General features: G+C 37.1%; 1 protein-coding gene across 1 annotated transcript in view; it reads right to left on the reverse strand.

Annotated features, from left to right (window-relative positions):
- Positions 1 to 6,437: 6,437 nt before the first annotated feature.
- LOC149574838 (protein FIP1-like) overlaps positions 6,438 to 27,607 on the reverse strand; it is a 307,614-nt gene continuing 286,444 nt past the window's right edge. The window contains exons 12-14 of the mRNA XM_089814675.1: positions 13,649 to 13,741; positions 6,935 to 6,997; positions 6,438 to 6,806 (exon numbers count right to left, since the gene is read on the reverse strand). Coding sequence (XP_089670801.1) covers positions 6,714 to 6,806; positions 6,935 to 6,997; positions 13,649 to 13,741 — 249 coding nt within the window. The 3' untranslated portion in view covers positions 6,438 to 6,713. The remainder of the gene's footprint in view (positions 6,807 to 6,934; positions 6,998 to 13,648; positions 13,742 to 27,607) is intronic.

Consider the following 27,607-nt stretch of genomic DNA (forward strand, 5'->3'; position numbering starts at 1 on the left):
ACTCCTAAAAGTAAGTACAATCTAACTATTTTGTGAATTAAGATAAAAATACAAGCTACAAACAAAGCTTTTAGCTATGGATTTTCACAGTTGTTCTTAATCAAAGCTCTGGCTTCAATTGTTTGTAACTCTTTTAAATTCAATTCACTAGAACAATTACCAATAACACAAAATGATATGAATCAAAAACAACTTGGATGAATCATAGACAAAGTTTACAATTCACACGAATAACAATTCCATTTAATCAAAGTTAAAGTCTCAAAAGCTCTTTTGTATTCACTTTCTCTCAAAATAGTGCTTACACAAACAAAGTTATGCTAGCACAATTTCTCTAGAGTTCTCTTGCACAAAAGATAATAATGACTTTACAATGAGGGGGCACTCCTTCATATAGGAAAAGAAGTTGGAAAAAAAGGGGAGGAAAAATTAGGAGCAACTCAACCAACTTTGACCTAGTCTAATTATAGGAGAAAATAAAGGGTTACATGCAATTGCACATGCAACTCGCATTACATTTTTTACATACACATGCAACTCACATTACATGTAATTACACATCTTCATGTAATACATACTCTTCAATTACAAACATGAAAGAAGAAGAAGACAGAAGAGACTTGAAACAATCTTGAAGGACCTTGTACTTGACGATATAATCCCGAATGATCATAGAATCAAAAGTTCTAGTACTTTGTACCACTGCATTCACTTTGATAACCATGATGTTACGTCTTTTGACAGCTTGATATAATTAAACTTTTCTCGTTTAAGTTGTCTGAATTCTCCTTTGTAGATTAGCACAAACTGGAGTCTCTGACACTTTGAAAACTTTCTTGCCATGTTTGAATGTACACTTGAAACAACTTTCCATCGGCACCTTTAACTCTCTTTTTTTAGTAAAATGCTTGGCGCATGGGAATGTGTGCAAATGGAGATTGCTAGTTTTCAAAAAGTGACTTGGGGTCTTCAAGACGTCATTGCACAAAAAATGATTACATGTAATGAGAAATAAAAAGTGAGATGACATGCAAATACGGATGGAGGACGAGCGTTTACATGTAAGTGCAAATGGAAGATGAGGTGAAAAACGTGAAAAGATGCGGAAACATGTATTTGCTCATGGAGGCATGAATGCATATGTAGAGGCAAAAATGAACTTTATAGACGCCTTTGAGGAAAAGTAAGGTCAAAGTACATGGGAAAACATGCACATGACAACTTTTTGACTTTTCAAAAAGTGATTTTTAATCAAAATCAAACCTTTTAGATGCAATTACATGTAAGACATTTCGTGTAATCGTGTCGTGCGAATGAAAGTGAAAGTGAGATGGGTGAAAACAGAAGTGGAAAATAGGATTACATGCATATGCAAATGGCGAATGGGATGAAAAACATGTAATCGCATTTCATTGAGTGAGAGATGAAGTGTTGTGACATAGAAATGGAAAGTGGAGTGAAGTGAGACGTGCTCAAGTTTTTGGAAAAGAACTTGTAATTTCTTCCAAATGGAGAAAAAATCGAAATGCAAACAAGCAAAACACAAAAACAAGCACAAAACAAAGACATGCCTTTGGCAAAAAACTCAAACATGTCAAGATGTAGTGCACTTCAACGTGTAATTTCGAATTTGGAGTTTGGGAAAATTCCAAAAGTGTGAGAATGAGAGTTTCCATCATTTTTAAAGGCAAAATGCACTTTTCATAGCACATATATGGACAAATGGCAATCATCAAGTAATAATATGCATAAAAATAACAAAACAAGCATGAATTGATGAGCAAGTTAGAATGAGTCCACTTACATGAAGATTAAATGTCAAAAATGAAGGAGAAAGAGCCAAAATAGCAAGTGTTATAGATTTAAGACCAATTCTTCCTTAAATCTAGATTTTCAAACAACATTTTGACTTTTTTCGGATATGCATGTAATGGACATTCAATGGTCGAATTTGACATGAAAGTGTCAAAAATGTGGTTTCTAAAGCAATATCATACATTTAAAACTAAAAAAAAATCCCTCTTGATCAAAGGTATGGACTGGAAATGCATTTTTTTGAGTTTTTTGAACAAAAGCACGATTTTTTACGCAAAAATCTGGGCCGTTTTTGCAAAATCATAGCCAAAAAATGCATGTTTTTTAGTCATTTTTGACTTGTCAATGCAAAAATGACTTCCCCAAATGCAAATACATGGATCAACATGCAAAAAAGTGGCTTCAAAATGCATAAAAGTAGATTTAAACCCTAATTTTCTGGGCATTTTAAGCAAAAACGTGATTCATTATGAAAGTTTCAAAAATGTTTTCAAGGCAAATAAATCCATTTTAAAAGCAAGGAAACTCATTGCCGTGCAAAATCATTTCAAATGGAACAAATCCCATGCAAATCCATTGAGTAAAACTCAAGTTATGAGCAAAAATGAAAGAATTTGGAGTCTTTTGCAAAAATGTGCTCTAGCTTGAGAGATCCAAAAACATTTTTTGGCTCATTAAACTCATTTTTTATTAAGGCAAAATGATCACCAATCCAAAATGCCTTGAATGCAAAAGATTTCATTCAAATCTATGGAGAAAATTTTGAGTTATAGCCAAAATCAAATTGTTTGGGATCAAGAACACATTTTCTTCTCAAAATAGGACACTTTCATGACCATTACATATTTTAAAACATGTATTCATGTAAAATCGAACCTTTTGAGGTCTATTACATGTTTTAAAATGTCTTTATGCAAAATTGCACTTTTTGGAGTGCATTGCATGTTTTAAAATATGTTGATAGGCAAAATCGAACCTTTTGAGGCCACTCACATAGTTTAAAACATGTCTCACCTTTTTTAGACTTCAACATAAAAACTCTACTTTTCGTGTCATTGCATCAAAAAGGTCCACTTTCATAAGCTTTCGATGTAATGGCATGAAAAGTATCCTCAAAAGTGAGTTTTATATGTAATATCATAAAAAGTTTCCACTTTTCATAATTTTTACATGCAAATGCACATAAAAAGTCCACTTTTGAGGACTTTAAGTCATGTATTTCACTTAAATTTATAAAAATGTCATCAATGAGTCAAAAATAATATTTATGTATCATATTATTCAATATAACACATAAACATTAGTTTAAAGTGACATTTAAATAAGTATTTGATTTTAAAATCAAAAATTAAAAATGTAATCATATAATTCTCTAGTCACTTTAAGTCATAAATTAAAAGATAAAGTAACTTAAAAACATAACAAAAAGTGAGTATAATGTTATATTTTCAAAAAGTGAATGTCAAATTGAAAATATAATGTCATTTTTTTAATTCATGCTATTGCCCCTAAAATGTCCACTTTTGAGGCACTAAAACGGACATAACTCTTGATTGACAACTCCAATTGACCTCTAGGTTAGACCGAATTGAAGAGGAAATCGAAAGACATGACATGAGCAAATCCAAAGGACTAAAAACAAACAAAAACAAACTCAAAAGCAAAGAACAAACTGTGAAGGCTTCAAAAATCAAGCAAAGGCTCAACAGAAAGCAAAACAAAAGAGACTTGATGAAGGCCTTTACTAAAATGGTTCATTATATCAATTGATACTAATTGGTTGATCAATACTAACCAATTAAATAACAAATTAAACTCAGAGAAATGTGAAACAAAGTTTAAAAAAGTTTCATATTGTTATCTACATTTTGTGGTGACAAAATGCAGGATAACAAAAATAACCAAGGAGATCAAATGAAGGTTCAAATCGAGAGTATATGCATGTAGGGTCAAATCTCATAATGGTAGACAATGGAATTAAGTGTTACAATTGCAAGTTGGTAGTTCGCAATGGCTCAATGGCAACTTGAATGTCTATAGATTCACAAATGGGACTGTCATGCATACATCTTTATGACTCACATGCATCCTGTATCGCCCAAATTGCATGCTTAGAATCTAAAATTGTCGATGGAATGAGTGGATGTAGGAAGATGACATGAATTGCGAGTTTTAGGCTAAGGTGAGGGCAATGTTAAATGACAATTTACACAAGGGTGTAAATTTATGCCATTGGCCCCCTGTGGTGGGTACCCTACCAAAAGTATCGCTTGGACAATTGTCGATAACATGGAGGGAAAGTCATTTGATAGTCCCTTAATCTCTCCCCATGTTATGAGTGAGTTCTTTTCCTACTCTTGATGTGGGTTACCGGCTATGCTACGTGTATGTTGTTAATGGTTTGCTCTGGACCTTGTTGTATTCTGTATGTTAATCTCGTTGTATCGACAGTGTAAGGGACAATGCTCTTGTTTTGGTGCATTTAATTCTTAAAAACAATGGTTTCAATAAATTGTTATCAACTTACTTTTTTCCTCAAAATGATAAGTAGTGTATCTTTTAACAATAATGATAATGTATCTATCAATCACCCAAAATAAATCACCAATTAATTTATTAGAACAATTAAAATGCATCATCACAAAAATAATTCAATAATGCAAACAATTTTTAACTTTCTTTGTAAATGCTTTCTCCAAATTGGAATCCTTGCCCCAAACTTTTCACATTCCTCAAGGTGGTAGGAGAGATAAGTTGGTGAGGTTTACTGCCCCTTCTAACTCTTTCACCATAGCCTTTGGCTTTCTTTTCTAATTGATGAAGTTACTTTCCCTTTTGGTCGAAATTGTGGCAACCTCATCTTATTCATAAGGTTAACTTCATACGATTTGCTACCCTAAACAAGATCCTTATGATAGACAATTTGATTAGAAGATGATTCTCTCTTTCCAATAGATGTGCCTTATGTTAGTTGGGGAGGAGGTCAATCAATCACTCAATAAATTCTTCATTTTTCCAAGATATTGGGGTTGGTTCTCTCTTTTCAAAAATATGATGTGGGTCTTACCATGTGATTCCTAGGCTCAATCTCAATGTCTAATAGATCAATGGGTCTCTACTTATCTTACTCTTTGTTGAATCACAAAGCCTTTCTCTAACTCGTGTGGCTTAGTGGTTGTGGAAAGAACATAATATTATAGTCTTCCATGAGTAGAAGACACCAATTATTAGAGTACTTAATAAAATAAACTTGGCCACAAGCAAGAAGATTTTCGTGGCAAGAAAGAAAAATGTCCTTTCTTCCAAGACTGTGGCTTCTAATGAGGTGATAGATGCTGCTACAAGATGAAAGCTTAACTTTGACATAACTATGCTCTTCAAACAAAGTAAAACTTAAAGGGCATAGTATTGAATGGTCTTTGCCTCCTCAAAAGTAGATAAAGTCGAATATTTTATGGGGCCTCCAAGAATAAAAATTGCTTTTTTAGGGGAGGTGGAGCTTTAATAGATGACGAAGGGAAGGTGATGGCAGCTTTCACAATTAATTTGGGTACTCAAATCAATAACATTGTGGAAGGAACTGATATCATGTTCTGAAAATGGTAAAATGCCATGGAGTCCAATCCTTCATTTTAGAAGGCAATTATTTAAATAGTTCTATCTGCTTGAGACAATATAAACCCTTATGGACTGCAAAGATGAAATAAGCATTCATTAAGCATCACCATTTATTGTTGACTGAGGTCTTAGTAAGGGGAAGTCATACCAATTTTGGTGTTCTGCAGTGCATTATTTCTAGCATTTCTTCCCTGCTTGCTTCCAGTTTCAATGGATTATTTTCTATGGGATTCAAAAGGTAAAGTATTATCTGCTGATTTGGCATACCATAGGGGGTGAGAGAAACCAGATTGAGCCTATAAGTTGTAGCAGTTACAGGACTTGTTCCCTTTATTATTCATATGAATTCATGTTTAAAATGGTCAATACACTAGATGGTGAGATTCCATTTTTTTATCCATAGCCAATCAAAGGCCAACTCAATGCATGGTCAACTAACTAAAATTCATGGACAAAAGCCATACTAGGTCAGAGTGTAAAAGGGCCATAGTTCTAACTATGCTTAATCTTGTTGAAAGATATAAAAACTTGTCAACACACTTTGAGCTATCAAGGCTACTTGTTACAAAATATGTGAAATATAATAACAAGGGCCATGATATATGTTCAAACTCCCCAAAACCATAGCACAAGATATCTAATAGAATGCTTCCTATTTAGAGAGTGAAGTCCTATTTTGTTGTCTCATAAGTGTATACTACTTAATATCCAAGGATTGGTTCCCCACTCGCATCTCAATGGTTGAGTGACCACAATCACCTATTTAACAATAATGAAAAGTGAAAACAAATCTCTAGACAAGGACAATATCATTTGGAACAATGGGCCAGTAGAGAAAAATATTCTTTGATTTATGGATACAATTAAAGGTCCTTGAATTGTGAAAATAATGGAACATAGCAAGTACAACACATGGCATGCATGATTAGGTCCCCATTCGCATCTCAATGGTCGAGTGACCACAATCACCAGTTTAACAATAATGAAAAGTGAAAAGAAATAGAGACAAGGAAAATATGAATATCATATGGAACAATGGCCCAATATAGAAAAACATTCTTTGGTTTATGGATACAATTAAAGGTCCTTGAATTGTGATAATAATGCAACATAACAGGTACGACAAATGGCTTGCATGATTATGTACAAAAAGGTTACCCTATAATGAAGAAAAAAAGCATTGAAGACTTTATGTATATACAAATTTGAATATTCCAATGTTACAAAGGAAATGGTTTGTTCATTGACAGAATATTATATATCTGCTTGTACAACCAAAATCAAGCCGATTCTTCATTTGACTGCCTCAGCATCGAGATCTTCTTATGTAATTCAGCATTTGACAGCTGTTCCTCCTCTAGTGCCCGTTCAAGCTTTGACATTAACAAGTTGATTGATCCCAGCAAACACAAATTAATGTTAGACTATGTACAAAACCAGCCAATATTCACCATGTAGCTTGAAGAAATTCTAATGAACTAGTGAAAAACTCCAAAAGCACCTTGGCTGCATTTGTGCTCCATTCCCTTATAATGTCCCTGAGCCGATCATTCTCCGTAACATACTGATTAAACCACACCATTACCGTGAGTAGAAAAACACAACTTCCAAAATGGAAGAGACCAGTATATAAGTGCAAATACTCATAATAGTCATTTTGACAATCCTGATGCCTTCTAAGGTTGACAAGTTCATAAAAAGGAAAGCACTCTTAAAACTTTTTTACGTATATAGTTTTCTCTTATAAATATACAGGACTAAGAAATATAAGAGAAACTCACGAACATTCATCTTTTCCTGCTCAACTTTGTCATCAACATTTTAGTTTCAAACTTAACATGTGTCATCAAATTAGTGCATCAATGTAAGTTTATAAGGAAAAGAATTGACGGAGAGTTCTTCTGTACCTACTAGAAAAGTTCACATTGAAAAATAAGACACTTTACTCAAATAGTAGACGTGCAGTTCTTGGTGGATGAGTGTGATTAGTATACCATTGGAGAAACTGTGTGTGAAATGGGCAGAGAAATAGTCTCTGTAAATGATATGTGAAGTTTGCAAAGAATTCCTTTTCCATAGATTTGAGATAGTCCTATATTGAGTCAAAACTATCTTAAGGAGCTTTGAATGGCAATGTGTGGACTTCGTAGTGTTCTGGCATGAAGCTTGGAACTGTTTAATCTAATAACAGTTGATAAGATGCAGCTAGCTGATTGAGGAACAAAAGAAAATGTGAGTGTAACCAACCAATCTCTTAAATCACTTGTAGAAAAAGAGAAGAAACTAAAGAAGATAAACAGAAAGAGACTAAATTAAGCCATCTGTATTATGATAAAGCATCCCTCCATGCCTATTGATAGGACAAAGATTATGCATACTTAACCATGCTGCACAGTGATGCAAAATAAAGACACAAACAAACAAAATATATGTTATCTTCAAAAGAAAACTAGAAAAATGGACAATCAAACGGTAAGGTCATGTAGAAAATAATACCTAAGTGGGGAAATTATGATGGAAATCCTCAAGAAGCTAAATAACAATGTAAATTTATAAGATTGGTGAAATTGAAATCAACGAGAAGGAATGCCTTCTGTAATTATATTTAAATTTTTCCAACATATTATGTCCTTTTTCAGGGGTTCAATACAGATGTATCTGTCAAGGTAAATGGTCTGAAGAACACTGAAAATGAGTTGAATATGTTGTGTTTGGGTGCTAACTCAGATCCATCATACCTTTCTAATACATTAACAGTTCACAAACCTGTAGTTAGTTGCTCATAGAAGTGGAACTAAAAGATAAATCCTTCATGAAAATGTAGTTAAAGAGCGCTTAGAAACCTAGTTTAAAAATTCGGTGTTGACAATATCTTGGCCGACCCAAATTTTTTGAAAATATCGGAATCGGCAAAAACTTGGTGAAAAATTCGGCAATAAATCAGCACTTTTATTGAACATTTGAAAATATACAATTTCTTAAAATATTCTTTAAAATGCATACATACACACCAAATTTGTAGAACATATAATGATTTGAGAAATCTATCATATGTCAATCAAAGTTCTAAGTTAAACAAAAATTCATAGCAACTAAAACTTAGTAGATTAACATAGTACTAGTCTCTAGAATCATAAACCGAAAAACAAGTATAACATCAAAATATAAATAATTTCAATACATATAGCCATCAAACTCCATGAAACTACAACTTCTGAATACATATTAAGTTCAAGTTTCGGTATCAATAAAAACTAAAGATAGCAATCATAAATTGCGTCTACAAGTAAAACTCAAAAAGGATCACTGCTATTGGGTGAGTGGTGTTGAAGTAGTTGCCGTAGCAACATCCTCAACAAGTGCCCTAGTAGGTTCCCCACACTCCACAAAAGCCTCTGATGGATGACCAAGCTCAGGTTCCTCCTCACGTGCTGCCACATCTGCATCCCAGTCATCTACCTCTATCTCAAATTCAGCTAGCTACTCATCTGTGAATAAAGGTTCACCCACATCTGCATCTGCACCCTCCCCATTAGGAGGAGCAATCCAATCTACTGAATATGGATCAATGTCATCCAAGTCTAGCGTTGTATATGAAGCTTTCCCTTTCACCTTCTTCTCGTGGAAGAGAAGGTTGTACTTCACATAAACCAAGTCATTTAGGCGCTTTTGGGTCAACCTATTACATTTCTTTGTGTGTATGTTTTGAAAAGTACTGCAATTTCTCTCGTAGCCAGAAGCACTACAAAGTTGCGATAAAATTCGAATGGCAAACTGTTGAAGATTAGGCATTGTAGCACCATAATCTTCCCACCACAGATATGCAAGGATTAAAAAAATCATTTATGATATGGTAAAACTTCCAATAAACTTCACAAGCTAAATAAATGGTATGATAAAACTAAACACATGTTCATTTTTACCTAGCTGCAAGACGTATCTCCTACACTTGCAATTAGGAGAAGAAAACAATAGCCCCTCTTCCCTCTTGTAGCTTTACAACTCATCAGGTATGAGGTCTCGAAGGTTCGTATCAGCAACCAATCTTCGAATACATGTGTTCAAGCCAATTTGAACCTCTGCATCTGCTTTAAAAGTGTTGGAGAAATAGTACTTGGGGTTCAAGAATCAGGCAATTGCATGAATGTGTTGGTGGAGTTGTCAGTTCCACCTACAATCAATGATGTTCCATATGGGTCTATATTTGGTCTCATTTGACCTATACAAGTGTTGAATTGCCTCTTTTGCGCTATCCATAGCCTCATATAGAAACCCGATGGAGTTTTATCCCCATCCACAATTCGTAGAACCTTCACCAACGGTTTTGACACTTGGACATAATAAAAACATACAAAATCAGCCAATGAAAATATTTCAAAATTAAATACTAAATCATCAATTAAGATTTGAAAACTTACTTTGAGGGTCTCCTCCATTAGCTTTGCAAATCTACCATCAAACACAATCCTCGCAATCTTCTTTGCTTTAGGCTTCCTGGCATAAGGACTCTCTAACAATTTCTTATCAAGAAACATGCACCTGAGGTCTAACAATGTGTCTGATATGCTTTGCAAGTTTAGAAAATTAGTAGCAAAACGTGTGACTCCTACTCGTACAAGATCCTTACCACTAGTGTGCTCTCTCATAAGACTCAAGACCCATGTATGATTGTAGATGTGCTTCGCAATATTCCTTCCATCTTCAACCACCTTCTTCACCCAACTTAATTTCCCTAGATCCTCAAGAAGAAAGTCAAGACAATGGGCAACACAAGGGCTCCAAAACAATGTGGGATGTCTCCCCATCAGAAGTCTATCGGCTACCACATATGCAGCTGCATTATCAATCACAATCTGGATGACATTAGCCACTCCCACTTCTATTACCACCTCATCCAACATGTTACACAAATTTTCTGCATTTTTTACTTGATCAAAGGCATCAACTGATTTTAGAAATACCAACTTACCCCCTGAAGCAACTATTAAATTGATGAGTGTCCTATTCCTGCAATCTGTCCACCCATCAAATATATTAGTGCAACTTTTTGTTCCCAAACTTTTCTTTGCTCTTCCACAAGCTAATGAATGTTGCCTACCTCATCATCTAACAATGGCCCACTCACCTCATAGGGAGTTGGCCCGTTGGGGGCTTAAACCCCTTACCAGACAAAGAAATGGAAGTCACCACTTGATCTCAATATGGACTACATAAAGCATTGAAGGGAATATCATTGTAGATCCAAAATCTCATAATTGAAACCTTTGTTTTCTCATGCATCTCTTTGCTCCATGTAGTACCTAGCAAGCCGATTTGAGCACGAAGAGTGTTACGTGGAACCCAAAAGTCTGCTAAAGACCCACTCACACTTCTTGATCCTCCTATCTAAGATCCAATAGAAGAACTTTCTCCACCTGTGTGTGATCCTGTAGAACTAAAAGTCCCCATTGGGGTTGTCATGGCCTCGAATGTCCTCTTTTTTGTGGCCTTACTTTGTGCATATTTTTGAAGGCTTGTTAAAGCCTCTCTTGTAGCCTCTTCTAGACACTTGTTAGACAGTGTAATATCATTGCATGGAATCTTAGCAAGATGATATTTCAATCGGCTTATGCCTGAAGTCATGCATTTAAAGAAATGGATACATTAGACATCTTCTTTGTTTGCTCCTAGGATACCATGTTTCCATAAAGGGTCCTTTGGTCTGCCACCACCAATCATCCTATTTCAATGACACTCACAAGTCCACAGTACAAGTATAAGAATGAAAAAAAAAAATATTAGGTAACTTTGAGATCAAACATAATTTGTAACAATTTATAAAATAGTACGAATCTAGAAAGCGTAAATCACATTTAAATAATGAAACTAGAAAGCACTAATTAGGCGTGATTCCTAAAATGCAAAGGCTAACAAAATAAATTGGAATGAGGTCTATTTAATAGGGATAAATCATAGATGATAGATCTATTGAATATATTAACTTAAAGCATTAATTTATATAATTTTAATATTTTACAAATCTCTTAAATTTTAATAACTAAAAATTAAAAGTTAAAACACATTAAAATAGCAAATGGTGTTATGTATTGTATATTTATTATTTATAATTTTATAGTTCTTAAAAATGAAACTAATAATATATAATAGGTATTTAAACTATTAATAACTCTATATCAGTATATAAATTTTAATAAATGATAGATATATGATTTTACTTTTTTTTCACATATTTATAAATATCATTATTTAAATTTAGATTTTAAGGTTTTATCTTGCATTTGTTTAAATTTTCACAATTTAGCAATTCACAACTTTAAACTTTTGTTTTTAATATTTAATATTTAGCGTTTATAATTAATAATAATATTTTTTTACCCAATAAAATGAAATTTTATATATTATAATATGATTTATCAACATTTGAAAAAAAAATTAATATACTGTATATATATTTATTATTTATTATTAACATTTACAATGTAAATTAAAAATTTACCTGCACCTACTTCAATGTCAATCCGGCAATGCCTTTTACTCTAGATGCCGTCAATGCCCCCGACTCAGCAAATCCAATCTGCAATGTCAACAATGTCTTCCGTTGGGCAATAGGGGAGGAATGCAAATCGCGGAATGCAGATCATTTGGCAATAGGGGAGGAAAATTACCGAGCAAACAATTTATTAATTAATCGGTATTCTTCGACTCCACTGCAAAAAAACCATTCTGTCGCTACAAACGTCATTGAGAAAGCAAAACAAATTAACAAAATATGTCCTTGGGTTAGCGATAGAGGAGGCAGCTTAAAAAACCCTAAAACACATCAATCCAATTCGTTGGACTTTTCAACGAGCTTTTGGGCAATATTTTCATTGTAACGCTTTATTTCCGCATATGTATTGCCACATTATTTTCCTTTAACTCGGTGCTAAGTTTTACACCGATATGTCCAGTGCCTCCAATGTTTCGCGAGATATTGCAAGTTAAACATTATTTTGATGTCTTTTTAAATTATGTTTAGAAAGACTAAGCACTCTTCAATCACTAGTAACAATAGGAAAATCCTAAAACAAGAAATAGCACAAAAGCTAAACTAAGTTTTCATTATTCATTGTAAACATCCTAGATGGAAAATAATTTATCATTGAAGCACTAAGCATTTTGGCTTGCTACCTCCCTAACTTGAGCTCATCTTCTATAATGTATCACAATAAAGAAGTTCGTTCTTTCATGCCTACAGATACTAAACAATTTTATTCTCAAAAGGATAACAAATATGTATTTTGTTCTCCATGCAGGACACACTGTATGGAAAAAGATGAAGACAAGTCAATAAGTGTTGCCACTAGTGTAAAATATGAGAATGCAAAAACCAAATGAGATAGGGTAGTCAAAAATACCAAAGGGTGCTACTCAAGATAAAAATCCTCACTAAAAATAATAATTTACACAAAATATTTTAGAGAATCCATATATGATTCCCACAAAACATGGTTGTAACTTGTGTCAATGAGAGATTATTGTTTTAGAGAGCTGAAGAGCCTTAAAATTAAGCATATGATGTTTGGATAGCAGATACACAAACCTATGCATGGCATTTGTTACCAGCTTATGAGAAACAAAAGTTAAAACAATATGTTAATATGGAGAAAAATATATGACAATAATCCAATTGGAGATAGATTCTCCATTTCTTACACCCAACTCAATTAAAAGCAAGCATTTCTTCTTTAATTTTCAATAGAGGCTAATAAGTAAAAGAGTGACTGGACAGGCATAAGGTGCAAAATAAAGCATTTCTAAAAGACTGAAAGATAGAAATAGCAAGGCCCACACCAAACGTAAATAGGAGGATTGTGCAAAGGTGATCTCATGCTTTCCCCATAGAGATTCGAAGAACATCGATTCAAAAAAATTAAGGAATCAAATCATTACTTTTCCTCCCCAAGTAAGAACTTGGGGTTTATTTCAAAGGCATTTTCTTTGTAGACCTGTTTCAAACAGTTTTCATTTATTCCTTTTGTTGCCATTTCATGAAACTCAAACTTTAACTTTTGTATAAAGGTTTGCAACGTAAACTTGCTTGTCTGCCTTATCATTATGGATGGAGAAGCTTTGTAAAGTTTTCTTTAACATGGACTTTCAGTAAATGAAAATAGAATTCATACAATCAAAACAAGGATGTAAATATTTAAAGAAAATGGAAAAGCATCCCCACTTGGTCATTGATAACCCGAGTTTGCTGAATCTCTGAGTCACGCTCTTCGATTAGGTTCCGTGCTAAATGCAACTCTGAGTGAAGTTGATCACGCTGAAGAAACATGTTTACCACTGGAATTAGAATATCAATTTCTTAAAGACATAAAGATCCTATAAATCATATATAAAACTTAGAATGTCATTTAAGATCAATATAAAATGTATATAGATTTGTTCAGATCAATGACTTACAACCCTAATATGTGGCTTGCATCATCATTAATTTTCCTCGTAAGAAAAATAATTTATATTAATGGAAAACTAATTACACTGCTACAGCACCAAGGGCTGACAGTAAAACAGTTTATAAAACCATCCAGACTTCCCAGAAGCCGGTAATTGTTTTCTGAAATTATCTACAAGCCCTACAGTAATTGTTTTCTGAAATTGTCTAAAAACTCTAGGGAGTGTTTTGATGTTGTACATTGTGCTAGCAAATTTGTTCCCTGAAGAGGTTGAAAAGCTGCTGGAGCATGAGGTGTGCTACTCATTCCTCAATTCTTGACAGTATGTGCTTCCACAATCTGTTCCATAAAGAGCGACTTTTAAAATTTGTGGATAGAGGAAAACATAGGAATGGTAAAGTATGGGAAGTGAATGGCAATCCTATTCCAGAGATGGGATAGAAATTGGAAAGAACAAAATAATAGGAGTTATAGGACAGGGTAGGAAGGGTAAAAGGGGACAACGGATTTTTAAAACGGTAAGTTTATGATTAAAATAATCTACGGTATTGGGATCAAATGAATTGACCTTGAAAAAATTATAAAAGGAGACAAACATATAAGAATTAAAAATGTTTATCGAGGGTAAAAGTAATTACCGGTAACATGGAAACTGTAATGAGGTGATTAAGTATAGACCAAATGAATGCTATCATAAGCCATGGAAAGAATTGGGGCCATCTTTCATGAGTTAAAGTTATCAGTGATATTTTTCCTTCCCACAGCATCTCTTTGTTGCCTTTGCATTCAGGATGAGTCAAATTGACAGTGATATTGGGAAACTTAAAGGAGTACCGGTAGACATTGTATATGGACTATATCAGTAACTTGAGCATTGAAATAGTGATGGCTGCTCAAAGTAATAACAAAGGCTGAACCTTTTAATACCTTAAGATGTGTAATTTTGAAATTTCTACCAATTGGGATCAGTATCGTCATTTATTCCATGGGATGGGCCTATGATTATGTAAAGAAGTCAAAGGAGAATAAGCCAGCAGATGAACCTGGGAAAGGATCATATTTTTGCTACATAGTTCACCCTCGAACGATTAAACAATCATTTAGTATCATGCGTGGAGCTTAGTAGCTAGTTATTGGTTCCATGATAGAGAATCAGATGTCTGACCTATTTTAGTAACATAGTCCACACACCAGATATTTTTGGCATTCAACATTAACATTAAGTGTAAGCAGTTAGAAGACGGGATGGTAGGTAGAGATACCCTAATAATTAAGATGCCCCTCCAAAAAAAATCTGCACTCCCAAAGTTGGTCTGCCATGTGATGTTACACTTATGATGGGATAAGATATTCCATATATGATTACAAATATGAAGCAGCTGAATTCCACAAAGGATTCAAAACTCCAAAGCAAAGTTACCAGATCCAGTTTAGTCTGGATTTTTCACTTGATTTAGAAATTTTATCACTTAACTCCAAAACAAATAAATTTTTTTGAACCTGCTACCTATGTTCACAAGGTTGTGCAGGTGGGTATCCCATATCCAAGCTTATACCATACTCAAAGTTTGATTGAAAAGATAGATCTGTTGCACCCACACAGAACGCAATTTTTGTATTGCTTCTAACCTGTTATAAGTTGCAATGTTGTCTGGTCATGGTCCAGTATTTAAACTAACATTTCATGCAGATTGCTCAAGGTTGCACAATGCCAAGTGAAAGATGTTCCTGATTGATAGTGGCCCTGGCAATGCAAAAAGGAGAGGAAAAACTGATGAAAACTTGACTCTCAAATCATCAAGATTAAAAAATGGCTAAGCAAACTCATCTGGTACACTTTTGGCTTAACAGCACTAGCATGAATCCATGCCTAGGAAGCATGACAAAGACAAGTCTTAGAGTGACACACTTCTTGAGTAGCAAATCCATCTAAAAACTCTACCAAAGCTCCTTCAATTGCTAATGTATTATACAATTCCACCCAAGGCTAGAGTATTTTAAATTCTCAATGTCAGTGAACAAAGTAGATGAAAATGCTGTAGAAAGAGTGTCCCAATGAGTTGTCTTGCTGTTCATGCATTTTCCATTTCCAGTTGTATAGCAGACCTGTACAGATCTGAAAACTCCATTCCAAACTGCTATACTATTTGCCCACCATGAATTGGAGACGTTTTGTAGTGTTTCACATTGTGTTACTAGGTCCTTCCCTTGAGGATCTGATCTGGCTTTGGGTGCAGTGCCAGTTTGACCCCAAGTTCACTCAAGGTAATGCTGGAGTGCTCATGCCCCACAACCTGATATGCCAAAAAAGTTATTGTTTATAACATGCTCACCACCTGCCAAGGTGCATTTTGCTTCCATTGATAGGTTTTGAGCGTTGCTTTATTTTTTTTAAAGGTGGCAGCCATAGAGGAGTGAGGCACACACCAAAAGCGAAGAAGCCGGATTCGTTCCGTATTGCCCAGATTTGGGTCTGGGTCTGCACGGGTCTGGATTCACGTCCGGGTACACTGCAGATCCGAGCAGGTCCTTAGTTTGGACTGTGGGTTCGCTCGAATCCTTGCTAGAGCGAACCCATGGTGAACCGGGGAGGACTTGGGGTAGTAGAGTCCAAAATGTGAAATAAAACAACTTTAAAGAGTGTTTTATTTATTTATTTTTATGTAGCTCTAAAAGGAACCTAATAAAGACATTTCACTCATCTAATCTCCTTTTTCTGAGGAGGATGATGATATAGCAGCATATGGGAGTAGTGGAACAGTTTGGGTCCAATGATGAGAATCTAAATATAATTGTAGTTGGGGATGAAGCCATTGATCCCTCATTTTATGATGACCCATTCGACCCTTGAAGGGCATTTGATAATATGATCATTAATAAACTACTATACACTTGTCATCTATCATTATGTTTCAAACTTTTATTTGATGAACTTGTCTATGGTTTGCAATTTCATTTTGCAGTTTAGTAATTCAATGTATCATTTTTTTTACAATCATGAAGGTAGATTAATGAGTGAGTATTTAATGTTTATCGTTGACATTTGACATTGATCAATGATCAAGCAACAATTATTCATATATAGGGATAGCTATGTATATATAGAGAAATTTTAAAATATACACTAAAAATTGCAAATTACATGTCATTCATATCAAACTAAGCACAAAGCATGTCATTTAAACATTATAAAACCTTAACATACACCATTTGAATGCCATCTAGGAAATATTAACCGATTTCAGTACTTAATTGTCAATATGCATATCAATATGTGAACAAAAATATTTAAAATAAGTTTAGGAGTGAACAATATCATAAAAATCTGGAAATTTAAATATGCCCAAAGGCTACAAGGCTGCTATGAAGTATCAATGTATCATCATCATATTCAAGTTCAACATAGAAAACAAAATATAGAAAAATGAAACAGACTATAGCTCCTATTTTGCCCGTACCAACATGTAGGAAGCAAAGTTTTTTTTTTTTTTTTTTTTGTTCTTTTTTCTTGCATGGAAAAAATTGGGGATGGTCAATCATCCTAGGTATGGTCGGAAGGTTCACCAAATGGATGTTAAGATTGTATTTCTAAATGGAACAATAGATAAGATAATTTATTAATGTCCACGAGAAACCAACAAGGTTTATGGGACTGAGCATACAAACTGAAGAGCCAGTCAAGCAAAAGCACCAAATGGTGACTGAGAAGAAACAAAAACAAGAGACAAAACAAGAAAGAAGACAAGGTAAGGCACTAAGGGTCCTTCCTTGTCACAAAGAAATCAGTAATAGAGGGGTAAACCCGTGAATGGTCCAAAGTCTTAGAATGCTGTGTAGAACTGTTGTAGGACTGTCACTACCTAGAGAGACTGGTACATTGTCTAACTAATCTAGATTGAGAAGTACTAGAAGGCCTTTTCAAACCCCGTGGAGGACACAAGGGAGAGAAAAAGGCAGTAATGAGCTGATCTAAAGTACACCCTTGAGGTATAAAAGACTGCAGGGTAGTCTCATGAAGGTGGATGGCCTCCTGAAGATAAAGTGCAAGACACTGCTGATCAATATATACGAAGAACATCAAAAGAGAAGAACAGTCTCTGAAAAGGCAATAAAACCTCCCTCTGATCTCATAGTAAAGAGGACATCGAAAAATAAAGTGGATCTCAATCTCAACCTCTGCCAAAGTACACAGCTGACATATTCGATTAGCCCGATCCATATGGTGATCAGTCCGAGCCCTGAGGTGGTGAGAACCGACTCTGAATGAGCCTAAAAAAAATCGTAAGGCATGATTCCAGTGCCGATATAGATAAGCAGGGCAAACAATAATACCATCCTGAATCTCAAGAAAATGCTTAGCATAGAAGGCCATCCTAGGCCGCAGACCTCCTGAGGGATTCATAAAGGTAGTGGTAATGTATCGTCTATAAATATCCTAACTGACATGCTCGTTCAACTCTTGACGTGAGGGGAGAAGATGAGCAAGAGCGTCAAGTGAGAACTGGTAAGGAGGAAGATGATCAATATCAATACCAATCAAACCCAACAAAGAGGTGGCTTGGGCATACCAACAACGAGATCTAATAGAGGTGTCCGATCGCATAATCTCAACAAAGGAACAATACGCCAGATGAGAGTATCTGTGCTGATCAATACTCAACTCTGTAAAACCACGAATCCGATGAAGAAACCAGATCAAGTCAAAAATAGCGGCAAGTTTGAGAGGATGAGCTCCAAACTTGGCTAAGACAATGCTGTGAGGGGTGAGTCTATGACATCTTATGATACGCCGCAACATCAATATTTGAACCCGCTCAATAGAAGCCCAATCAGAAGCAATAAGAGAAGGCCCCCAAACAACCAAGTCATAGATAACTGTTGGACAAACCAAGGAGTCCAAAAGGGATAACTTGGACAAAATGTCCTGGAAATGATGCCTGAAGCATTGTCTTTCCAGCAAAGCCAGAATGAGAAGTCTATCTAGAACAAGAAGTCTATCTGGACCAACCTGAAGGATTTATAGTTCATAATAGAGAAACTCATGTATGCAAATTAAAGAAGGCTCTATATGGACTTAAACAAGCTCCTCGAGCCTGGTATCAAAGAACTGACAAATACCTCATGAGATAAAAATTCTCAAAGAATGTTGCTGATCCAAATCTCTACTTTAAATGTATTAATGGTGATATGCTAATTTAAATTCTTTATGTCGATGACCTATTAATTACAAGAGATCACCTTATTGCGTAATGCAAAAGAGATTTAACTTTAGAATTTGAAATGAAAGATTTTGGAATTCTACACTATTTACTAGGATTGGAAGTATGGCAGAAACCTGATGGTATCTTTCTAAATCAAGGAAAATACACTGTTGATATACTATAAAGATTTGGAATGTTGAATTGTAGACCTATGTCCACTCCGATGAAGACTAACTTGCACAAATTAAAAGAATCTACATCAAAATCCAAATTTGCAGATCCTACACTCTATAGACAGATTATTGGATCACTTATGTATTTGGTTAACACTCGACCTAACATATGCTACGCAGTAAATGCTTTAAGTCAGTTCATGTGTAAGCCTCGTGAAATACATCTTGTTGCTGCTAAACATATTTTGAGATACCTACAGGGTACTATTGGATATGGCCTTAAATACAAGAAGATTGATCTTGATCTATATGGATTCACAGATTCAGACTGGGCTGGCAGTGTGGCAGATCGGAAGAGTACATTCGCGTATTGTTTTAGTCTAGGATCTGCTATGATCTTTTGGACTAGCAGAAAAGAATCCTCTATTACACAAAGCTCTATTGAAGAAGTGTCGTCGGTAGAAATTGTGTATCGGCCGACGGGTCCCTTCGGAAAGGAAACTGTGTATCGGCCGATGGTTCCTTCGGAAAGGAAATTGTGTATCAGCCGACGGGTCCCTTCGGAAAGGAAATTGTGTATCAGCCGACGTGTCCCTTCGAGAAAGTTCTTGTTATGTAGCCAACAGGTAAATAATTTGTAGCGAACATAATGTATTTGGCCGACGGATACCTTCGGGAAGGTTCCTCGGAAAGTATTTATAACCCCTTCGGAAAGCATTGTAGATCATCATATCTTATCATATCAGATCATATCTATCCATCGAAGTATAATGTACTGTGGGCATATGCGAATAATAATAAGAGTTTTGTTGTGTTCATGTTCGCATTCTTTGTCTATGTGCGTTTCTTAATTAGTCTATACAGTAAACATTTGGCACCGTTGCTCGATGGACCTGGTACGCAGGCAGGCGGATATGAATTAAATGTCGAATCAGTTGAACAAAGATAAGAGTAAGCTGAAGGAAAAAGATGACATACGCGTTGCGCAGGAAAATTTAATTTTGGCTCAACAAATAGAGCGTCGAAGGAGATTTCAGAAGATTCCCGACGGAAACAAGAGCGCGGAAGGATTGTTGAAGGAGACTAGACAACGGCTTGATTTAGTGGAAGAAGCGAGGGAGGAGATTCTGAACCTGCATACGCCACGGGAAGAGAATCCTGACGGAAGGGGATCGACTCGCACGGCTCGGAGTGCCGAAGGAGCACGAGCGTGGAGTGACCTCTTCATCCGAGATATACTTCCGGGACGAACAACTTCGGTTAACGAACCCTCTTTTTCACCAAATAGCGCGGAAGTCCAAAACAGCGCGGGTGTTGAAAACAGCGCGGAAGCCGAAAACAGCGCGGGTGTGCGAAACAACGCGGGTGTGCAGAACAGCGCGGGTGTTGGAAACAGCACGGGTGTTGGAAACCGCGCAGGTGTGCAGAACAGCGCGAGTGTTCAAAACAGCGCGGGAGCTCAGAACAGCACGGGTGCTCAAAACAATGCGAGTGCAAAACAGTGCAGGTACACAACAAAACCCTCGACATACAGTGATAATGGCAAGTCCGAAGGAAAAATTGCCTAAATTCGATGGTGATGAAGCAGCTGATCCCATTCGACATCATAAAACCTGTGAAACTATTTGGAGAGCTAATGGCATAACGGATACAAATCAATGGATAAGGCAATTTCCGGCAACCCTCCGGGGTGTTGCAATTGATTGGTTTACCGATACCGATCCACAAAAGTTAAATAGTTGGGATAACATTAAAAAGGAGTTCATCACTGAATTTCAACTCCTACGCGATGATAATGAAATTTTAGCGGAGATATTCAATACTAAATAGGGGAAGAATGAAACAGTCCGAGTGTTCGCAAGGAAATTGAAGGACTTGATCAATAAGATGGAGAATAAGTCAGCTGATGGGTTACAGAAAAGATGGTTCATTGAAGGCCTTCACCCGAAGCTGCGGAAAAAGATGAAGATCGTGCCACCATCGACATACATTGAAGCGTACAATCGGGCAATGAACCTCGAAAGTGACCAGAAGACAAAGAAGAAGAAGAAGAACAGCTCGTCTGATTCAGATGACGATGACCCTTCAGGGAAAGGTAGCAGCGACGATGATGAGGGAAGCAACAAGAAGGTTCGTGCCCTCCAGAAGGACATGATGCGGATGATGAAAGAATTCAAAAACATGAACAAGGAGACTAAGGGTAATGACCTATGGTGCACGGAGTGTAAGAAAGAAGGCCATACGAAGGGATCCTACCCGAAAGATCAATTTTGTGAAATCTGCCAGATCCTGGGACACTCGGTAAAGGAATGCCCTTTCAATTTAAAAACAAGGACACCGCAGCAAGTGTTCCTGACACAGGAGGCATCCCCATCAGGAGCGAACGGGAACACCAGTACGGAAGGAGCCACATCAGGCAGATACAGAAACAACCGGCACGGTCAAAATAACAACAATAGCAGCAACAACAATACAGGCGGAAGGAGTCGAATTCAGTATGATGTGAATGGTCGACTGATTGTTCAATGCCGCGCATGCAATCTGTGGGGTCACTTCGCCCGAGAGTGTACAACGGTGAACACACCGAAGTTGTTATGCAGATGGTGTGGACCTGGTGATCATGAAGATGCTAGGTGTCCGAAGTCGGGAGTAAACTTGATCACCGTTGGGACGGACGAAGAAGAGGTTTTGGCCATCACACGGCAGCAAGCGAAAGTGTACCCTGACCCGGTGGAAGAAAAGAAGAGACTGGAGGAAGCACGGGTAGAGATCCAAAAAGCAACACAGGCAGAAACGGCACGACTGAAGGACACGCCAAGTACTTTCGTACGGAACTGCGTAGAATAGAACATTGTATGGCAAATTTTGCAAGCCGAGATACCCGTCAGGATAAGTGATCTGTTGCTCACTATGCCTCAGCTCCGATCGGCACTCACAAACATCGTTCCCGCTACTAAACTACCAGGAGAACATGGAAGGGAGCAAGAAAGTGGAGCAAGTACAGTGGACAAAAAGGAGAAAGAGAGTGGCGCAAGTGCAGAAGATCCGATGTTGTTAGCTCTTTCATCCGGACGCTATCCGGCAGTCATTGAAATGGGAATTCTCGGGACTGTATTCACGGAAACAATTGTGGACGAAGGGTCCGATGTCAATCTGTTGCCTGAAGACACTTGGAAAAAATTGGGACAGCTGACATTATGGCCGCCTACATTCCAGTTGCTAACGGTTGATCAACATGGAATCAAGCCATTGGGAGTCCTGATAGCACAACCAGTGATGATTGGAACACATCCATTCCTGTTGGACTTTGTCGTAATCCCACTGAAGCGGAGAGGATATGATGCCATTCTAGGCCGGGGGTGGCTGATACAAGCCAAGGCAAAGCACGATTGGAAGAAAAATACTTTATCACTCGAAAGCAAAGGCCGAAAGTATGTCATCGATCTGCACACTCAGATGGTTGGAGAAGAAGCTCTATCATCGGATTCTGAAGGAGAAGACGATGAGAGGCAGATTATGGAACCCGATCAAGAGGGAGTCCTACGATTGGAAGGAGATGACGATCTGGATTCAGTAAATGGTCTTTACCGCTGGCAGATAGAGGATTACGAGCTCTTTCCATGTTGTAATATGCTAAGGATCGACGAAGGTAAGAAAGAAGAAGGAAATGAATGTCCGAAGGAACACAGAGAAGCCAAAGGAGGAAATGACTGTCCGAAGAAACACAGAGAAGCCGACGGAGGAAATGAATGTCTAAAGGAACATGGAGAAGCTAAAGGAAGAAATGAATGTTCGAAGCAACACAGAGAAGCCGAAGAAGGAAACGCGGATATGACTGAAGCTGAAGGACAGAACATACAGTACGAACCCCAAAGAAGGAAAGATTCTACTGTACGACTGCGCAGGAAGAAAGTATTATGTCAAACCACAGATATAGCAAAAAGGTACCGACGGCAAGGAAGACACACGATACGGTCTGCACAGGCAACAAAGAGGAAGGTTTCAATAAAAGTTGTAGCAGTACAGAGTGAAAGTGTTATTGACGGACAGAAGGGGCAGCTGACGGGGTCCATGGTACGGAGCTTCGGGAACAAACTAGGTGATATGGAGATGACACAAAACAGGCATAGCAGGTTTCAACCAGGACAATTGGCGTTGAGGTATGATGGACGGAATGAGATCAACCCAAGCAAGTTCAAAGTTAAGTGGGTCGGACCATATCAAATTCGGGAAGTGGGTGATAATGGAGCAGTAAAACAATGGATGCTAGACAGAAAGGAAGTTGCCGACATAGTGAATAGGTCGAAGTTGAATGTCTGCCATGAAAGAAGTAACACACCTCCATGGACGAACAACTGAGAGAAGAAGACTGTAAGTACTGTACATATGTAAATATTGTACATAGTTGTTCAAAAAATTAAATTTAAAAAAAAAGAAGAAGAAAAGAAGTGAAGTAAAGCACCGTACGGTTTCTGGGAAGCACTGTACGAGTTCTGGAAAGTACCATACGGTTCCATATTTGCAGGAGACAGCACCGTACGAGGTTTTCGTCTGAAGGGAAAAGGAAGTACGGTTTTTTTCATATCTGAAGGAGGGCGTACGGTTTTCCAGACAATTCAAATTGCAGTACGATTTTTTAAGAATGTACGGATTTAATGTTGTAGTACGGTTTTTTAAGAATGTATGGATTTCATGTTGTAGTACGGTCTTTTAAGAATGTGCGAATTTCACGTTGTAGTACGATTCTTTAAGAACGTACGGATTTCATGTTGTAGTACGATTTTTTTAAGAATGTACTGATTCCATATTTGTAGTACGGTTTTAAGACAACATACGGTTTCCATCCTGAAAGTTGCTGTACGGTTTTCCTGTGGTACGGCTTTTCCTTGCACTGTACGGTTTTTTAAAGTTGCATTTTCTAGCACTGGGACCACCGTACGGTTTTAAGACAAGCCCCAAAAGATTAACGTACGGCATTTGGAGCCCAATTTTGTTATTTTTCATCGTACGGATTTTGAAGACTTGGTGGGATATTGCAGTACGGCTTTTCCAGAAGATTGAAATAGTGAAGACGCCTTCAGACGGATTTCATCACAGAAGGGTGACAGGAGGTTTTCTAAAAAAAAAGAATGACGACAGAATAAAGTTGCTCAGAATGAGTATCAGATGATGCCATAGGGAAGGGGAAGCATCAGCGATAGCCAGAAAGAGTGTAGAATCGGCAGAAAATGACAGAAATGGTGTGTTCCGTGCATTCCTGTGTGGGTTGCAAAGTGCTAATTTGGTCTTGGCGGCGAGTGGCGCTGCCCCCTGGACCCCCAGTCGTTGCGGATATCAGTCGTGGGAGTCTGACCAGTTGAAAAGACTTGGAGTTGCGGCAGGCATGGAGTGTCTGTGTATCAGAGGCACTAAGAGTAGGGTTGGCCGTGAGGCTGTCTTGGTGGATGCGTAGAGAGCTTGGGAGGAGCTGATCATCCAGTTGGAGGCAGTGCAGCGACACTTGATTCAGTGTACTCGGAATTGGAAGGCAGAAAGTGGCAAAGGTGGCTATCAGGGTCAGATGTCAGATTGGCTAAGGTGATAGTGTTGAAGACCAATTAGTCAGTCAATGTATTTTGGTTGTTGATTTGTCTCAGAGATTTTGTAATAGTCGTCAGGAGATGACTTTTCTTTTTGGGGGGGATGATGTCGTCAGTAGAAATTGTGTATCGGCCGACGGGTCCCTTCGGAAAGGAAACTGTGTATTGGCCGATGGGTTCCTTCGGAAAGAAAATTGTGTATCAGCCGACGGGTCCCTTCGGAAAGGAAATTGTGTATCAGCCGACGGGTCCCTTCGAGAAAGTTCTTGTTATGTAGCCAACAGGTAAATAGTTTGTAGCGAACATAATGTATTTGGCCGACAGATACCTTCGGGAAGGTTCCTCGGAAAGTATTTATAACCCCTTCGGAAAGCATTGTAGATCATCATATCTTATCATATCAGATCATATCTATCCATCGAAGTATAATGTACTGTGGGCATATACGAATAATAAGAAGAGTTTTGTTGTGTTCATGTTCGCATTCTTTGTCTGTGTGTGTTTCTTAATTAGTCCATACGGTAAACAAGAAGAATATATTGCAGCTGCTTTGGGAGTTAGATAAGCTATATGGCTTAGGAAGCTGATTGTGGGACTATTTGGAAAACCTCTATTGCCTACTACTATTCTATGTGATAATCAAAGTTGTATCAAGCTATTAGAAAATCCAGTATTCCATGATCGATCCAAGCATATTGAAATTCCTTTTCACTATGTCAGAGATATGGTAGAGAGGGAAGCCATTCAGTTAGAGTATATTAACGCTAGTGATCAAACTGCAGACATTCTCACCAAGCCTCTTTCTAGACTTAGGTGGAGCACTTCAGAAAGAAACCTAGTATGATTGAAATGTAATCGAGACTCTGTCTCTAAAATTATTTCATTTATAAAATTATATATATAAAAAAAATGTTTAATGTGTAAACTCTTTTGCCATATGTGTGACTCTATGACTTATGGGCCCTCTTCCTGTATACATTACATTAAGATGACGATCTTTCTGATAATGTTTACTTGTACAAAACATTATGAGGTGACGACATTACAATGTTTCCGATCATGATGGATATCATGTGACATGATATCGCTATGTAGGTCATGATGGTAGAATCTCTTGAAACATTTTGATAGATATCATGAGACGTGATGTTTTTCAAATCATTATGTTCCTCATGAGATGATCATGATGGGACACCATGATATGTTATGGTAGAAATCATGCGACATGATGTCAATGCACATACCATAATCAAGATATATGAATGTCATGTGACTTGATGTTTAATATACTCCTTGATATCACAAGTATGGTGATATCTAAATAGTTATCTTCCCTAGCTAAGAGGGAGTTTTGATGAGTAACATGGGTCAGATCACTAGAGACTGCAACTGTACATATATTATTCCATTCATGTGCATATCATCTCACACCCGATGAGCATTCCCCTAATCTTGAACCTGTTCTATCATTCTAACTAAGGTGAATTCCTTGCATCTATATATATATATATACATACCCGATTTGAATATATATATATATATATATTCAAATCGGGTATGTATTGTCTTAAATCACTGATGACAAAGATAGTATTCACTAGCTAATCAAGTCCTTATGTTAGTGAATGTTTACCCTATGGGTAAATAGATGGATGCATATACACTATAAACAAGAACATGTAACAACAATACTTTTATTATTCGCATATATGCCGAAGAGATTACATAATGCTTTCAATCATGATTACACTGATAATCCAAAGTTGTACATATACCATTCTGAAGAACCTTCTCGAAGGGGCCAGTCGGCTACATAACAATTACCGACAACATCAACCCGTCGGCTACACAATATTTACTGACAACATCAACCTTTTGGCTACACAATATTTACCGAGAACATCAACCCGTCAGCTACACAATATCTACCAATGACATTAACCCGTCGGCTACACAATATCTACCGACAACATCATCCCCCCCAAAAGAAAAAAGTCGTCTCCAGACAAGAATTACAAAATATCTGAGACAGATTAACAAAACGGAATACATTAACTGACTAACTACAACAAGACAAATCTGTTTCTGTCACACCACTTTCACATACGTCCCGTGCCTGCACCAAACTGGTCTCCAAACTACGTTGCATCTGTAGCCTCTGCTAACACAATATTGTCTCCTTAGTCAAGCTGACCTTGATAGCCACCCGTGCCGCTTTCTCTGCTTCCACTTCCTGGGTACCTTGAGCCAAGTGTCGCTATACTGCCTTCAACTAGATGTTCAGCTCCTCCCGAGCTCTCTATGCATCCGCCAAGATAGCTTCACACCCAACACCTACTCCAAGTGCATCAAAGTGTATCACCCCTCTCAAAAGGCTTGCTCCATTGATCTTTCCACCTCTGGCACATTATGCCTGCAGCAGCTCCAGGTTTCATCAACTAGTCACACTTCCCAGGACTGATAATGGGTAAATAGATTAATGCATACAGACAATGAACAAGAACATGTAACAGCAGTACTCTTTTTATTATTCGCATATATGTCGAAGAGATTACATAATGCTTTCAATCATGATTACACTGATAATCCAAAGTTGTACATATACCATACCAAAGAACCTTCCTGAAGGGGCACGTCGGCTACATAACAATTATCGACGACATCAGTCCGTCAACTACACAATATTTACCAACGACATCAACCCGTCGGCTACACAATATTTACCGATGACATCAACCCGTCGGCTATACTATCTACTGACGACGTCAACCCATCAGCTA

Source organism: Cupressus sempervirens, chromosome 2 (genome assembly GCF_028749045.1).
Source record: "Cupressus sempervirens isolate cs-2001-9-10 chromosome 2, ASM2874904v1, whole genome shotgun sequence".
In the NCBI taxonomy this organism is placed as follows: Eukaryota; Viridiplantae; Streptophyta; class Pinopsida; order Cupressales; family Cupressaceae; genus Cupressus; species Cupressus sempervirens.